Source organism: Lutra lutra, chromosome 11, assembly GCF_902655055.1.
Source record: "Lutra lutra chromosome 11, mLutLut1.2, whole genome shotgun sequence".
Classification (NCBI taxonomy): Eukaryota; Metazoa; Chordata; class Mammalia; order Carnivora; family Mustelidae; genus Lutra; species Lutra lutra.
In genome coordinates, this window is record NC_062288.1 from 16475223 (window position 1) to 16492588 (window position 17366).

The 17366-nt window shown below is 43.8% G+C and overlaps 1 protein-coding gene across 1 annotated transcript; it reads left to right on the forward strand.

Moving 5' to 3' along the window:
• Positions 1 to 2090: 2090 nt before the first annotated feature.
• On the forward strand, positions 2091 to 14452 carry SFRP4 (secreted frizzled related protein 4). Its single transcript, XM_047695771.1, has 6 exons — positions 2091 to 2929; positions 4202 to 4282; positions 4381 to 4446; positions 7094 to 7292; positions 9773 to 9836; positions 11821 to 14452. The coding sequence occupies exons 1-6, from the start codon at positions 2449 to 2451 to the stop codon at positions 12004 to 12006; spliced, it is 1077 nt and encodes a 358-aa protein (XP_047551727.1). The 5' UTR covers positions 2091 to 2448; the 3' UTR covers positions 12007 to 14452.
• The last annotated feature ends 2914 nt before the right edge of the window (positions 14453 to 17366 follow it).

Below are 17366 nucleotides of genomic sequence, written 5' to 3' on the forward strand. Positions count from 1 at the left end.
TGGCTGAGGATGTCATCTGGGTTATCCCCTTTGCATGATATTTCATTGGCCTGGTTTGGCATCCTGGGAGCTCGAGACCTGTCTGAAACTGGAACTATCTCTCTGCGTTGGCATGGCTGTGTTTGGCTGCTCTGGGAGTCCCCTAAATAGAACCTGACTCCTTGGATAAATCCTGAAATTTATTTGTGTCATTTGTCCTCTTAACTTACCATGTTTAATTCACATTTCCTAAAAAAAAAAAAAAAAGATGGTGCATTTAAAGAGCTTAGCACCATCCCAGCCCATTGTAAATCCCCAATAAAATGCCAGCTCTATTTTTTGTTCCTTGGGCTATTTTAATTCTTAGTTCTGGTCAGAGTCAAAACTAAACTAACCTTGTAAGTTTAAGCTTTGGAGGTAAAAAATAATAATAATAAAAACAAAAAGCAAAAACAAAACAAAAATGAAAAAATCTATCTGCCGTATGTTCAGATTTCTAATTGAAATATGTTTTTATGGTTTTTTAAAAGATTTTATTTAGGGGCTTTTGGGTGGCTCAGTGGGTTGGGCTTCTGCCTTTGGCTCACGTCATGATCTCAGGGTCCTGGGATCCAGCGCTGTATTGGGCTCTCTGCTCGCAGGGAGCCTGCTTCTCCCTCTCTCTCTCTCTGCCTGCCTCTCTATCTGCTTGTGATCTCTCTTTCAAATAAATTTTAAAAAGATTTTATTTATTTATTTGAAAGAGAGAGAGCATAAGCAGGGGGAGCAGCAGAGGGAAAAGGAGACTCGAGGCTGAACAAGGACCCTGATGCAGGGCTCCAACCCAGGAACCCCAGAGCATGACCTGAGCCGAAGGCAGCCACTTAACTGACTCAACCACCCAGGAGCCCCTAAACTATGTTTTGTTTTTTTTTTTAAAAGAGTTTCTTTATTTCCTTGACAGAGATCACAAGTAGCAGAGAGGCGGGCAGGGCGGGGGGCGGGGGGGAGCAGGCTCCCTGCTGAGCAGAAAGCCCGATGGGGGGCTCGATGGGGGGCTTGATCCCAGGACCCTGAGATCATGACCTAAGCCAAAGGTAGAGGTTTTAACCCACTGAGCCACCCAGGTGCCCCTGAACTATGTTTTTAAAGATTAACATTCAAGCACACCAGATGCACACCAGATGTTTCAAGCACATGAAAAATTAAGATTCTAGGGACACCTGAGTGGCTCATTCTGTTAAGCATCTGCCTTCAGCTCAGGTCATGATCCCAGGGTCCTGGGATCCAGTCCCACATTGGGCTCCCTGCTCAGCAGGAAGCCTGCTTCTCCCACTGCCTGCTGCTCCCCCTGCTTGTGTTCACTTGCACTCTCTTTCTCTGACAAATAAAATCTTAAAAAAAAAAAAAATCAAATTCTAGGCTGCTGGGTTGGAAGTCACTTGGCATGAAAAGGGAAAAAAAGTCTTTCAGATTGTGCAGTCCGGCGCTCTGTGTTTTCTCCTGGGTTGCACTCACGCTGGGGAGAGGAATAGGGAGTGAGAAAAAGGAAGAGGAATGTTGGCGGATGGAAAACATTCCTCAACTAGAAGATGCTATTATTGCATCTTCAGACAGTTCTGTTCCTGGAGCAGGTACAGACCAAATGCCATTCTGGAAAATCCTGAGCCCAAACTCATGTCTTCTAGTCACAACAATAACAAAACCCAACTCTGTGCAACTGGTGGGGGGCGCGGGGGAGGATGTGTTTATGTAACTTGTCCGTCCAGCGCCTCACAGTAGTCTCGCCGCTCCGCGCCTCTCGTGCCCCCTACTGGAGACAGAAAGCATGTTCAGAATTAAAGGGCCGTCCAAGTTCCCGTTTCCCTCCAACTCTGTACTTGGGGAACCTATGTGGCAGAGAGGGCGCAAAGTTCAGCTTTTACCCAGATAGCGTCTTCCTCCCTCCTGAAATCCTCTCCTGCACGCTCCTGGATCCGGTGTCCAAAACGACTGCCAGAGACTATCTCTTGGTGCGAAGAAAAAGGACTGGCCAGACAAAAAAGGAGGGACTTTGGGGAAATGCAGGATTCCAGCCCGCGGCTGCGGCCCGGAGGAGATGATGTCACCGCTCCGGCAAAGAGAGGGCTGGGGGGTGGGGCGGCCGAGGGGGAGCCCGCGCCGCGCCCGCAGCTGCCAAGGGAGCGTTCCGGGCCCACGTCAGGGGAAGTGTCGGGATAAATAGGGTCCCGCAATGGCCGAGGCCGGCTGCGCTCGGAGCTGCCGGGTCCGGGACTGGAGCTGCCCGGGCGGGTCCGCGCCCCGCAGGCTGAGGGCTGGCGCTGCTCGAGCTCGGTGCGCCGGACGCCGGATATCCCCCGCCGGCCCCCGCGGCCCCGCACCGCTACCGACGGCAGCGAGGGCGTAGAGCCTCTCCCGTGCCCCCGAAGGACTTCCTCCCCGGGGAAGGGAGGGCGACAGACTAGGGGGTTAGCAAGCCAGGGGCCCCTTATGCCTGTCGGGGCGGCGGCGCGCCGGGGCAGTGCCATGCTGCTCTCCGTCCTGGCGGCGCTGTGCCTGGGGCTGCGCCTGGCGCTCTGCGTGCGCGGCGCGCCCTGCGAGGCGGTGCGCATCCCCATGTGCCGGCACATGCCCTGGAACATCACGCGGATGCCCAACCACCTGCACCACAGCACGCAGGAGAACGCCATCCTGGCCATCGAGCAGTACGAGGAGCTGGTGGACGTGAACTGCAGCTCGGTGCTGCGCTTCTTCCTCTGCGCCATGTACGCGCCCATCTGCACGCTGGAGTTCCTGCACGACCCCATCAAGCCGTGCAAGTCGGTGTGCCAGCGCGCGCGCGACGACTGTGAGCCCCTCATGAAGATGTACAACCACAGCTGGCCCGAGAGCCTGGCCTGCGACGAGCTGCCCGTCTACGATCGCGGCGTGTGCATCTCACCGGAAGCCATCGTCACCGACCTCCCCGAGGGTGAGGCCTTCGGGAAGGACCGAGGGGGCGAGGGGCATTCTTGCTGCATGAGAACCGGGCGCCCGGTTCTCCCGATGCCAGTGGCTGGGCAGTCAGTCCCCCGTCCTGCTTCCGAGGGTTGGAGGAGGTGGGAAGGGCTGGTGACCTGACTTTGGGGTAAAGTCTGGTTTCCCTGGGGGAATTTCGGGAACTGAAGAACACCACGTCCATAGACTATGTGTGTGTGCGGGGTGAGGAGGTGTTTGTAGAGAGAACCATAGAGGGCATTGTCATTGACAGTGAGAGAACAGAGGCAGCAAATACGCGTATAGGTGGGGGCATAGGATGGGTCTGGGCCGGAGTTAAGCACTTGGCGTGTATCCTTGAATCCTGCAAATGGTCCCACGGAAATTCTCTAGTTAGCGTTAGCTCTTGAAAACTCTTAAGGAAAAAAACAGTACTGGTCATCACTCCCCACCAGGAGTACCCTTTGTAAATTTAGTCGTTCTGAAAAATTGTGATGTCTGTTTCATGGTCAATGTCTGTGACCTCTTAGTTAACTGGATATCAACTTTTGCTTCCCCCCCCTTTTTTTTATTTTGTCATTTTGCTGCTTTTCTAGGATGAAGGAGCAAGCTTAAGTCCATTTCTTGAAATGAAATCTAAGAATATTTTCCATGCCTTTATCCCTGACAGAGCTTCCTGCACATTTAAAGATATTATGGTGTTGCCTTAGTGTAGTTTCTGAGGTTCTAGCTCAGAGTATTGCCCAACACATGAAGGAGAAGTAAAGTGAAGAGAAAATCCAAACTCCTCTCTAATTCAAAGCTTCAGGAAAAAAAAATTTATTGCTTACATTATGTAAATGATAGAAGGTTATGCTTTTGGGGGGGGGGTTATTTAGCTGTGGACTGTTTCTGCACTGCAAAAGGAGAGGTGGTGATTTGGAAATATTCTGGATATTTTGATTAGGGTCAACTGTCAACTCGGAAAAACCAACATTTTAAAATGCATTTGGAAGGGAAGTTAGCTGTGTGTATCAGCCAAGTCAAATGGACGCACATTCACATCAGTTTGCTCGATGGGCAAAAAATTTAACTCAAAAGTCTTCTTTCCTAAGCCCAGGAATGTCTGTATGAAAGAGAGAGCTGAAAATCACATGCCACTTTTACAATGTAATATTATTCTTTTGTGATGCTATGCTAGTGTGTGTCTTCCAGATGGTTCTTTATTCCAGCTGGGTGAACAGGCTAAGTCACTGACCACACCCGTGCGGCTCTGTGTGTGTTTCAGATGTTAAGTGGATAGACATCACGCCAGACATGATGGTTCAGGAAAGGCCTCTGGACGTGGACTGTAAACGCCTAAGCCCTGGTGAGTTCTTTCTCCTTGAGGTTCCCTCTTTGTCTCCTCCCCAGAGTGGTTTTTGGGACACTTTTTCCAACTTCTTGTCTCTCTTTCATCTCCTTCAGACCGGTGCAAGTGCAAGAAGGTGAAGCCCACTCTGGCGACATATCTGAGCAAAAACTACAGCTACGGTAAGTCACTGACGCAGCCGTTCGCTTGGGGACTTGGCACGTTACAACGCCAGCCACAAAGATGATGACCAAGTGGTTCCGTGGGTTCTCCATGGCACAAAGACAACTGTCAAGTGCCTTGCTCTTCTGGGTAAATTAAGAAAAACCAAAGTAGCTTACTCAGGGGGAACAGTGATGTGGGTCAGAGTGCAAATTTGCCATCAAGTTCCTACTTGTCTTGGGGAGATGGGCCAATCAGCCAGGCCAGCCCACCTGACCTGTTCTCTTCCCGAGGTTTCCTGAAGGATGGGTGCGTGATCCATGGGTTGCATTATCTGAGGCCCAGGGGCCCAGGAACTAAGACCCACCCATGTTTCTTTTTACTTATAAACACCTGTAAGTATTTAACATCTTAAAGGCATTGCGAGGAAATATGTACAAGTAATGACATAGTTTAAATGTCCTCTTCTCATGTGGTCTGTATATACAATGAAATATTATGCAGCCATCAGAAAGGATGAATACCCAACTTTTGCATCAACATGGACGGGACTGGAGGAGATTATGCTGAGTGAAATAAGTCAAGCAGAGAAAGTCAATTATACGGTTTCACTTACTTGTGGAGTATAGAAATAACATGGAGGACATTAGGAGAAGGAAAGGAAAGGTGATTGGGGGAAGTTGGAAGGGGAGATGAAGGATGAGAGACTATTGACTCTGAGAAACAAACTGAGGATTTTGGAAGGGAGGGGGTGGGGGGATGGTTGACCCTGGTGGTGGGTATTAAGGAGGGCACGTATTGCATGGAGCAACTGGGTGTGGTGCATAAACAGGGAATCTTGGAACACTGAAGAAAATAAAATAAAATTAAGAAGTTAAAAAATAGTTCTCTTACTGGAAAGACCAGTCAGCACGTTGTTCGATGAATCAGGCTATTTTTAATTTTTTAAGTAAATTTAATTCTATTATCATTTAAAAGTAAATTTAATTAAAAATAGGTTCCCTTTTAAAAAGATCTTATTTATTTATTTATTTGACAGAGAGAGAGAGAACACAAGCAGGGGAGTGGGAGAGGGAGAAACAGGTTTTCCATGGAGCAGGGAGCCCGATGCAGGACTCGATCCCAGGATCCTGGGATCATGACCTGAGCCGAAGGCAGATGCTTAACAACTGAGCCAACCAGTCTCCCCCCAAATAGGTTCTTTTAAAATATCTGTTTGGACTCCTTTATGTTCCTTTGCATCTCTTAAATTACTTCTGCTGAAATAACAGGAACTGTTTTGGCAAAAGGGTCATTTTATTTGTTAACTTTGTTTTCTGTAATTCAGACTGAAATTTTAAGTCGTGAACTTTATGCGATATATTATATGTGTAAATAGGAAGAGCATGGCCACATAAAAGTCTGAAAAAAATAACTCTTATTTGAATTGTAAGATTTGAGATTATACGCAGCCAATGTGGGTAACTCAACTGAACAAACAAACAAAAAAGCAATGATCTTTTCCACTAGCTTTCATTATTGTTGTTTAAAACTGTTCTTTGTAGGTTTTGTCTTAATCTAATCTACTTTGTCCCTCATCTGACACGAACAAGCCCTCCTTACTTACCCGAGTTTCACTGTCTTGCTGTTCTCCCTGAACTACTTTGATGATGAAACCATTTTCTATTTAAGTCCTTTGGCTTCTTCATAAACCAGCTTTCTAGGACGGAATCCAAGACAGAGCCATGCTAGGCTGGTTACAATTCCGTGGAAGGCAGTAATAGCAAGGAACCAAAAGAGCCAGAATTTAAAGTTTGATCAGGGACAGTGATGTTAACAGCCATCTGTAATAAGAGTTAGACTTCCGCTCACCACAGACCTGGCTTTGACAGTCAGCACAATTAAAGGATAGAGAGCGGTGATCTTCAGAGACTCCTTCCAGTTCAGAAATGTTATGACTTTAATAACTTCCTTTGGAAGAGAGGAAGTTCAAGCATCAGACTGATGGTTGCACCAAACAAACTTTCAAGTGGCTTCTGAGGGGCGCCTGGATGGCTCAGTCCGTTGAGAGTCTGACTCTTGATTTCTGCTCGGTCATGATCTCATGATCTTGGGCTCAGTGGGGAGTCTGCCTGAGATTCTCTCTCCTCTCTCTCTGTTGCTCCCCCTTCATGCTCTCTCTCTCTCTCTCTCTCGTAATCCGTCTTTGAAAAAGCGGCTTCTGAACTCACACACATGATCTTCACTTTAGATCCTCACAAGGCAGAGGATCAACAAATACTCATTCCTGTGAGATTTTCATTCACGTTCCTGACATGAATTTCCAGATATGACTTGAGCAAACAAACGAGACTAACTGTAAGATTTTAAGCCTGGGAACAATGCATGAGAATCTCTATTCACGTCCTAGCTGCAGCCCGATCTGAGCAGTCACCCAGCTGGAGGCAGAGCCCAGACAGAGCCCGCTGGTCCCTGCACTCTTGCATCCCGCCGCGGGATTTGGGACTTGAAAGACAATGCAGACAGTGTGATTGTGTGGGCTCCTTGCCTGCGTCTGGGCAGCTTGGACATGACCATAATTACAGGAGGGATTCTTTAAGAGAGGCTCAGGAGTTGGCTCAAAGACACCATCCTTCTTTGTCTCCAAAGGCGCCATCAAATGCTTCTATCACTTTTCTTAAATTGCAGTCATTCACGCCAAGATAAAAGCTGTGCAGAGGAGTGGCTGTAACGAAGTGACCACCGTGGTGGACGTGAAAGAGATCTTCAAGTCCTTGTCCCCCATCCCGCGAATGCAGGTCCCGCTCATCACAAATTCTTCCTGCCAGTGTCCTCACATCCTGCCCCACCAAGACGTTCTCATCATGTGTTACGAGTGGCGCTCCAGGTAGGCACGAAGGGGCAGAAGCAACTGCACACTACTTCTAGAAACGTGAATCTCGTTTAGCAGGGATGGTTTATTTAAAAGGGGGGGGGGGCAGTGGGGCACCCGTAGTTCTTTTTAAAAAGACAACCAAATAAATAAATAAATAAATCATTTTAATAGATGCCACTGTTGCCATATCGTGTATCCTAAATATCATTGACTTTGTCATGGCATGAAGGAAAAAAATCGAAATAGGAGTATTTGAATGGAATCCTTAAAAATCAATTTTGGAATTCATTAAGCAACTTCAAAAATTTAGCAGAAAAATTGCTATGAGTTAAAACAGTTCTTCTCAAACCTTGAATCAATCTTAGAGTGGCAAATCATGAATATTTCTTAAAAGCTCTTTAATAACTTACAGATCTAGTAACATTGGCCATTTGAGATGACAGGTCCACATTTTCCTTATATGAAATATAAATGTACAATATTTGTTTGATAAACCATTACACACACACCCACATACACAGTCACACTCACACACACATATACACTTATCTCTAGCTGGAAGTGTGCCTCCCTACCTCTCTTTCCTTCACATCTTTTTATATATTGGTATATTTCTTGTAATGGAAAATTCGAACTCTGCAGACCAGGTTCCAGGAAGGACTCCATAACCTGCTGCAGGCTATATCTCCAACAAAGTGACTCCTTTTTTATAGAACCTGTCTTCCCTTTGATTCCCTGTCATTAATGCTCATCGGTTTCCTCTGGATACAGCTATGGACTATCTCTCCAAAATCCCTTTTGAAACTGACCTCACTTGACTACTTCCTCAATCTGTATCTTATCAGTACTTGGGTACCCTCCTCACACCGCCTGTGCCACCTTGTGTTCTTGGCTTTAAAGCTGTTCTTGGCTCGATAGCTTGTCTCTCTAAAGAAGCTAAGTGAATGAGGGTTAACTGAATGTTTCTGGGCTCGTCTCTTGCCCAGGTGTTTGTATCTGCTGCAGGATGAGATGCCATTCTGGGAACGTTCCGGACCGCTCATCATTAAATCCTATTAGGACAGATGAATGGATTATAAATGAATTAAATAACCGCTTTCCTGTCATCCTTTCTATTTGCTTGTAGACTTAATGTAATTCTGATGAAAATACCAGTAAAAAGACTTTTGAATGACTGGGAGTTATGTCTTCACAAATAATGCTGATGATCATTTGGAAGAACAAAACGGGCAAGGGCATGTAAAGGAAATGATTGAAAATACCTTTTGAAAGGAGACCTGCCTTAGGAGAAACAGAAAACTGGTACAAAGCTACACTTGCTAAAGCCATGTGGGGCAGGAGTACACATGTAGGTAAATAACACAGAGGAAGCAGACTTGAAACAGATTCTAATACACGAAATAACTTATGAAGGAGATAAGGCAAATCAATTGGACATGAATATATTATTTAGTAAATGTTGCAAGTATTTTTATTTGGAAAACTAGTACCTATTTTCACTTTAAGCTGTACTATAAAATAAATTTCAAATGGATTAAAGAGATATTTTTAAAATGTAACTATAGAGGATAAAATTAGGTGAATAGATATGCAAAATCTGAAAGACAAAGTACTTTGCAAACATGAAATTAATTAGAAGAAATTACAAGGGAAAAATGTCAATACATACTTTTGATGACATAATATCATGGACATACAAATCACCCAAAAAGGACAATAAATATTAAGAAAAATACTTGCAATAATTATGACAAAGGAATAGTAACCTTCCTCTATAAAGAGTTCATATTTAATACATTAAGACTACAATATATAAATAATGTGTACACAAATCTATACAGACAAGTTCCAGAAGAAATACAATTTGTAAATACATTTACCTCTTTAATTCTGCAATCCAAATTAAAAAATAATTGGAATGAAAGTTCAACCGTTCTGAAAACAGTTTGGCGCTGTGCATGGAAAGCTTTGGAAAAAGACATAGTCTTTGACCCAATAATTCTACTTTCAGAAATCTGGCCTAAGGCAATAATAAGTCAGTGCACACACACGTGCGTGCGCGCGCGCGCACACACACACACACACACACATACACATACACATATATACATAAGGACATTCAACACAATGCTGGCAATAGTAGCTAAGCAAATGGAGGTTCAATAGCAGAGACAGGCCCAGTGTATTATGCATATCATTGTTGAAATATTTTATGGTTATTAAAGCTGTATTTTTAAATTATTCTAATTATGTGAGAAAATGTGTAAATAGAATGGTAAAAATGTACAGTCTGATCTAAATATACAGTGTGATTCAAATATATGTATAGGTACAAGGAAGAATAAAAGGAAATGCTAGTAAAATATGAATGGTGGTTATGTGGATTGTAGAGTTAAGGGTTATAAAGAATTTTGGTTTTTTAAGGTTTTTTGTAGTTTTCAACTTTTTCCTTTCATAATCAGAATTGCTCAAGATCAATTTCTTTTTCTCAGGATGATGCTTCTCGAAAACTGTTTAGTTGAAAAATGGAGAGATCAACTCAGTAAAAGATCCATAGTAAGTATAATTGGCAACACTACAGAATGGGGTTAAGGGCATGTGAAGAAATTATCTAAGCTGGGGGATTCTTCACATTCTTCCATCTCCAGACTCTAAGGGGAGCCTGCAATAGCAGTGCTATTTATCTTTTGAATAAGTAAAGAGCACAGCTATTCTGACTTAGAAGTTGTAGCATGAACCTCTCTTCAGCCTCAAAGGGGATTTGGTTGCATTCAGTAGTGATCGACTGGTTATTTCCAGATTCAATTAGGTGGTTTTTTAAAAATTTTCTTTATGGTATTTCATTTAACTATTAGCAAAATCAGTCAGGTACTTGACCAGAATTAACATCCAGAGGGCTTAAAACAGACATAGACACATAAGGGTGTGAATACGCAATTCTAAAATTCATGCTATCTCTGTACAAAGCATAATCTTTCCCTGTATTTAAGATATTTATAATGATGTTTGTCAAAATCAATTATCTACAAATTGTAATCATTTTGTAGCCAAATCCATGATTTTAGTGGTAACATATTAATTAATTAATTGAAATATTGGTAATTCAATTAAAGGGGTTAAAATAATTTTTTTGCCCAGAGGTACGAGATCACACCAGAACTAAAGAAATCAGGTCATTGGTTGGAAACGGTTAAAGCATCCCCTCTCCTGAAAATACGTTTAGATATATCTAGGAGAATTTGTGTTTTCAGGTTCGCAAAAGGTGTTAGAATGGCCTGTGGCCTCTCAGTTTGCAAGTGAAAAGGTTACATTAATACCGGCTTATGGAGAAGGTAGTTTGAACACAGCCTCTCCCACTCCGTGCATTTCGGAATAACATGACAGTCACATCTGAGTGAAAAACTCAGGAGCTGCTCAGAAGGGCACTTAGCCTTGACAGAAAATTCTAGCATGATCCAGTTTCCAAGACTACAGTAGAGTAGAAGTATCAGTGTAGAAAGCACTTCCACCATAAGGACCGGAGAGGAAAGCAAGCTTTCAGGAATCCTAGCTCTTTGGGCCGTTCACTTTTGCCGCAAATATTCTAATATGCTTCCGTGAGAATTTGAAGCACCGCATAACAGCAGATGTGATGAGCTGATTATTCCAGAACAGACTAGAATTGTGCCCTGGGAGGGTGGGGACCGTGTCTCTCCTTTCCCTGCATTTCTAGTGCCTCAGATGATACCCAGCCTGTGGTCTTGCTCAAACTCTTTGCTGAATGAAATATAGTCTAACCAATCAGGGGCATTAGGTTATAATAAAAGGCATTGTCTATTCAAATGGACTCACTTTTTCAGGTTTTCTTCCATGCTGCTGTTTAAATGAATAGTATTTCTTTATATTAAAAGCAGAAAGTCCTTTTCTTGTCAAGGAAACAACTCTCCAGAAAGTCTCATCTCTCATCGGGTCCGGGTGGCTAACGCTTGAGTGGATGACTAGAGGTGGGTGGGCTTCTGTCTTCTTTTGGGTGGAGGAGAATTAGGTGAGCCCACCCATAAATGCACTAAGAGACCCCCCTGGCCTTCCTGGTGGGGCTGGATAGACTTCTGCTCTCAGCCATGTCCCAGCCTCTTTAGAAGGCCTTGCTGGACAGGAATGTCTTGTTGTAGGGCGATGGGACAAAAGTAGCATGGCCTGGGGACTTAGGCCCTGGGGTCAGACTGGTGAATTTGAATCCCAGCTCTGGCATTTGTCAGCTGTGTGGCGGCTGCAAAGGAGCTCTGCGCGCCTGTTTCCTGGTCATGACCATGGTGTCCACCTAGCAGGGCTGTTGGGAGTTTCCGTCAAATGAATGGGTATCAGGACTTTATCCCATCCTGAGTGCTTTTCAGATCCTCTGGTGTATGCTAAGTGCTCAGCAAGGCGGGGTGGCAATCTCAATCTCTGTTGTCATGACGCAGCTATTACAGGGAAAACAGTGGCATCAGTTCTGACATCCATTCAGCAGCATTACGCAGTGAGGTGTACATGATGGTCATGTTTGCACATTGTTTCCCAGCAGTGGGAAGAGAGGCTGCAGGAACAGCGCAGGACTGTTCAGGACAAGAAGCGAACAGCCGGGCGGACCAGTCGTAGCAACACCCCAAAACCAAAGGGAAAGCCGCCCGCTCCCAAACCGGCCACCCCCAAGAAGACCATTAAAGCTAGGAGTGCCCAAAAGAGAACAAACCCAAAAAGAGTGTGAGCCTGCTGCTTTCTGGAACTGCCTCCCAGGATGAGGCCAGGCACCGCCCAGCCTGGGAAAGGGCCCGCTCCCCTTGCCTTAACAACTGCAGCGCTCCCCATAGACACATCTTGCGGCATTTTTCTTAATGATCTGCTTCCATTTTTCTTTTCAAGCCACCAGAAACCGTAGTGGTAGGTATGTCCTTTGGTGTGGAAGGTATATGAAAGCTGAACGCGGGTGGACAAAGCTTCTCGCGGCATGCAGAGTGGCCTTCACGGTGCCTACTCTGGGAGAGCTCTGTGTGGGGGAAAGACGCTTTGGTTCTTACATTCGACCTAATATGTGCATTGTAAAATAAATGCCATATCACAAACAAAATACCCATTTTTTTTTACAGTATGTTTTATTTCGTTTTGACTTTTGTTGTTAGAAGGTTCGTGGTATTTTAAGATGGGATTGGAAATACAATGATTCTAAGGAGGGAAGCAGAAGGAATGAATGTCCAAAAGAGCCTTATGTGTTTGCTGTTTGAGGAAGAATTTCATTTCATTGTGATGAAAGGGAATTTTTGAACAATCTAGAAAAGCAGAATGTGGAAAATTGTATTTTTTTTTTACAAAGAATGCTTTTAGCTCATTTTTAGCCACCAACTTTGGAAACTAAAAAAATAATAATGATAACTCAGTCAATAAAAGGGAAAGGCAGGCGCAGTGCATCTGGATCTTTGTTTCCCGGCTGCCATGCCGTGGGTGGAAAGGTGCTGAATTCACTTTCATGATGCTTCTCATTAGCAATGCTTATGAGGCACCAGAAACAAGAGTTCATTTCTCCTATTATGATTTATGTACCAGTGACTCAACCCCCAAGAATTTCACATCCGTGGATGTGGTGCTCATGTCATCTCCCAGGACATCTCAGGTACCTTGATGCCAAGCTTGAGAAAATATTCTGTCTGCAGATAGCCGGTGCTTGCAAAGGTGCTGTGGGCCCGATGCGGGAGCAGGGGTGGGGCAGGGGATTGGGGGCCGGACTCCAAAGTCCCTGGTTCTCAGCCGATGCTGGTACCCCAGCCACACACCAGCTCTGTGCTCGGAAAGGCAACTACAGTCACTTCTCCATTCGAGGAAGTGGAGGAACAATCTGAAAGCTGAAGTAAAATATCTCATTTAGCTTTCCCAATGTCCCTGCTTCCCAGAGAAGGCATGAAGTGACATGTCGTGCTCACACAAGATCATTAGACACACAATCTCCTCTCATGTCATCGGGACACAGAAGAGAGGGGGTTGCGTAAACACAGGAGAAAGTGGAGAAATGGGGTTAATAAGAATGCAGGCATGGGCTGCCCTCTCCGTTGTCACCACTGCAGGGTGGTGGAGTTAAAGGAGTCCAGGAGAGGCACCCACACAAGGGTACCAACAGTATACTCGGTGTATGTTGCTGCTCCATTAAAGGTCAAACTTTTCTGGCCCTTAAGGAAAGCTGGAGAAGGTTCAGCGTAGCACCACACCAAAGAAACCCACCTGAGGCTGTTATGACGCATTGGCAGCCTAGCCTACCTCCTCAGCCTTGTAGGGATTCTCCGGGGAGGGGAATTGGAAATGGAACTTTCCACGGAAGTGGAGACAAAACACATATGTAAGAAAAAGTCAACACTTTAAGTACAATACTGAAGGGATTAAGAGTTTGAAGAGGGCTACACTGTTTACTTTAAATATTTAACTGAAATCATGTACTGAATGTTAGACGAAATGTAGTACTTCATTAGGAACATTAACACCTTACACAATTCTTAACTAAGCACGTTTATACGTTAGACAATATGTAACTGCGCACATATATCCACTTGCTTAATTGACAAAAGATGAACCAGGCCACTTGGTTTATTTATTTTGATAAAGTCAAAAATGAACATCAGCCCACATTGAGAGTAACATGTCAAGGATGATGGTGGCCTTTGTGTGAGAACCAAAAATTTCTTTCTCTCCCTTCAATATTTTCTCTATCGAAATACATGTGAGAGGAGTTAAATAAAAATATATGGAAAGGAAAGCTGAAACATTGAAATGAGACTTGTTTGAGCGTTGGGTTATTTAGTGAGAAAAAAATAACATTTTGCAATATGTGGGTCAGCAAATCTCATAATTAAGGACAAATGCATTTTTTTTCTATAATTGTGTTGGCCTTTCATTAAGATGGTAAACATGTATTTTCTATAAAGTATTTAATAAATGCATAAAGTAAAAAGAGTGAAATTAAAATCCTAGCTAATCCTATGCATGGCTATGCAGAGGTAATCACTGTATTTTGGTATACAATTTTCCACATGTTTCCTATGCATTTATATAATGATTTGAGGAGGGAAAAAACCCAAGAGCTTATTATGCATACTGTTGATTAACCTTTCTTCTCCACTCAGCCTCTTATTCAGACTAGTTCTCGTGTCAATAAAGCTGATGCCACCTCATTTATAATGGCTCTGTTGTTTTCTATGGTGTGCTTTACTCGACAAACCCCGATGTTATTAGGGATTCATGGTGTTTCTTAACTAAACGTACTGAATAACTGAATCGATGTCTTGATAACTCATATCTGTGCACAGCCTGAATTAGTTCTTTGGGGTAAGTCAGTTTAAATAGCATTGCTGGGCCAAGGGATATGCCCACCAAGGAAAGTTCTTGATTATAGTGTCAATTATCCATCAGGGTGTGGGGCCATAAATGGGCGAAAATGCTGGCTTTCCAAATCCTAAGACTGTTTCACCCTGTCAGTATTTCTGTATAAATTTTAGCTGGGAACTGGATGTCGCCTTGGGCAAAGCTCTCTCTTCATCTGTGAACCATCCCTGACAACACTCTCAATGCTGGAAACGCTCAGAAGCTGGAGGCTCAGTGATGAAGCCCCTCAAAGAGGGTAGAGAGGACAGACAGATGATAGATAAGATAGAGACTTCTGAGGAAAGCCTGTACAACCTCCTCAATTTTTTAATGAATCAAATTTATTAATATAACTGGTCAGCTAGAGACACCAAAGAATCAGGGTGTAGCAGACATGCCAATAGATTTCCCCTCAGTCCAGCCTTCTTTTTAAGACACATGAGAATTTGAATACATAGGTTAACCTTAGTTTCTTCCTTTCTAGTTGGAAACCAATGTAGTGTAGGGGTGCCAGGTGGTTCAGTTGGTTAAGCGTCTGCCTTTGGCTCAGGTCATGATCTCGGGGCCCTGGGATCAAGCCCTACGTTGAGCCCCATGTCGGGCTCCCTGCTCAGCGATGAGTCTTCTTCTCCCTTCTCCTGCACCTCTCCCACCCCGCTCCTGCTCAAAGAAAGAAAGACAAAGTAAGAGAAAGAAAGAAAAAAAGGAAGGAAGGAAGGAAGGAGGAAGGAAGGAAGGAAGGAAGGAAGGAAGAAAAAGAAAATGAAGAAACCAATGCAGTGTGAACACACCTTTGGTTCCTGTCCTTGGATGCTTATAGAATTATCTGTTGCAAACTTACAATAAAACCCTTTTTCTTGAACTAGCTGTAGGGTACGTCTGTTTTGGTGGAAGCAGTCCCTGAATTAAAAAAATAAGGGTACTTTTTTTTTTTATCACAAGTCTCTACCTGCTGTTAGCACTGACTCAAAAAACAAAAGTGGTTACTCAGAATTGTGGAACGTAAAAATTGAATGGTACTTTAGAAGTCATACTCTAGCCTTCAGGAGAAACCTACACCAGGGATTGTCTGATGCCTCATGTGTAGTCAGAGGAAGATCTGGGGTCCCAAAGTTACTCAATTTTAACTTAACAGATCAAAGGGCTCTGCGTTGTCAGTAACATAAACCCAGGCTGTTAGAGGGAAGCCTCATGTTATCCACCACAGAAAGAGCAATAAGAGAACAAATTAGCTCTTCTGGTCATAGCATGATATATGCCAATATTGACCATAGTTCCTAATGGGAAAATATTTTTTTGTAAAGCATCTTACGCTGGAAGATATATTATGTCACAGGGACAGACATGCCAACCAAAAACTTTAGCTCATTGTCAACTTTGTGGCTTAACTGATGAGCAAGACCAAAACGGACTTAACTGTGGAAGGATTCCGTTTGAGGAAATGCCTGTGAGAGAGAACCGAAGGGAGGTAAACAGGGCTGGCAGGGTGGACAGTGTGAGGGAAGGAAGGTTGGGGGGAACCACTTCAGAGTTCCTTCATGTCTTAAGGAGAATTGGGCAAGGCTGTGGGGGAAGTGTTGAGACAAGCCAGTCCCTCATCTCCCAGGGTCAGCTCTGCCTTCCTGTCCTACCATACTCAGTCACGGAAGGGGAGCAGCCCATGGCAGCCTTGGCTTGGCGCAACGCTCACAATGCATTTCAGACTGTAGTGTCTGGAGACCTGGTTAGTCACGATTCCTGTGGTTGGTGTCAAGCAGCAATGTCTGTCAACTTCTGTAATTGTCATCTCTAAACTATTTGAATCTGTGAAACCCCAAAACTTTAATATCTTCATGTCTTCTTTTTTTTTTTTAAAGATTTTATCCATTTATTTGACAGACAGAGATCACAAGTAGGCAGAGAGAGAGAGAGAGAGAAAGGGAGGAGGAAGCAGGCTCCCCTCCGAGCAGAGAGCCCGACTTGGGGCTCGATCCCAGGACCCTGAGATTGCGACCTGAGCTGAAGGCAGAGGCTTTAACCCACTGAGCCACCCAGGCGCCCCTCTTCATGTCTTCTTGATGTCTTTTCTGTTTTATTTCAAATTTATTGAAGAGAAAATGCACCGATCGTAACGGTATTTACCCTTCTACCCAAGAGAGGTCTCTTTGTACTAGAGTGTAAGGAATGGCAGTGATGAGGTAGTTAATGAGGCCATTCATGGCAGGAATCAAGTCCCTGATGTGTAATTTTGCCTTTAAAGGTCTACACAGTGTAAGCATAGGCATATCTAGCTCAATATTTTTAAGAGATCGTTTTATGACTGGATAATCCTAAAATATGTAGCTGCAATATATAGGTGAGACCACTTTATAATGGCGAATTTGGATCACATGAGTGATGTACTGTGAAAGGGAAAAAGAGCATAATTTATTAGCAATTAAATTTAGCTAACAGAGAAGACTCATAACCAAAGGGCTGACTCTAAGTGTAACAAAGTTGAAATAACATGAATAACATGATGTGGCGTAAAGAACTTTGGGATGAAGCAAAAAATGTTATTATGAATAAGATTCTGTCATGTATCGAGGGATATCTAAAATGCTGTCATTGGATCAAAGTGATGCATTTTAAAGTTCATTAACATTTTTAGTCTTCAAATAATATCAAATATTTATTATATCTCTGGAATATTTCACATGGACAATTGCTTAGTCAACTTTCTCCCTTTATTAAAAGGATTAAGAA

Coding starts and splice junctions, on each gene's coding strand:
- SFRP4 (XM_047695771.1), top strand. CDS start 2,449: ATGCCTGTCGGGGCGGCGGCGCGCCGGGGCAGTGCCATGCTGCTCTCC. Junction 4,283..4,380: donor CTGTAAACGCCTAAGCCCTG/GTGAGTTCTTTC, acceptor CATCTCCTTCAG/ACCGGTGCAAGTGCAAGAAG. Junction 9,837..11,820: donor AACTCAGTAAAAGATCCATA/GTAAGTATAATT, acceptor ATTGTTTCCCAG/CAGTGGGAAGAGAGGCTGCA.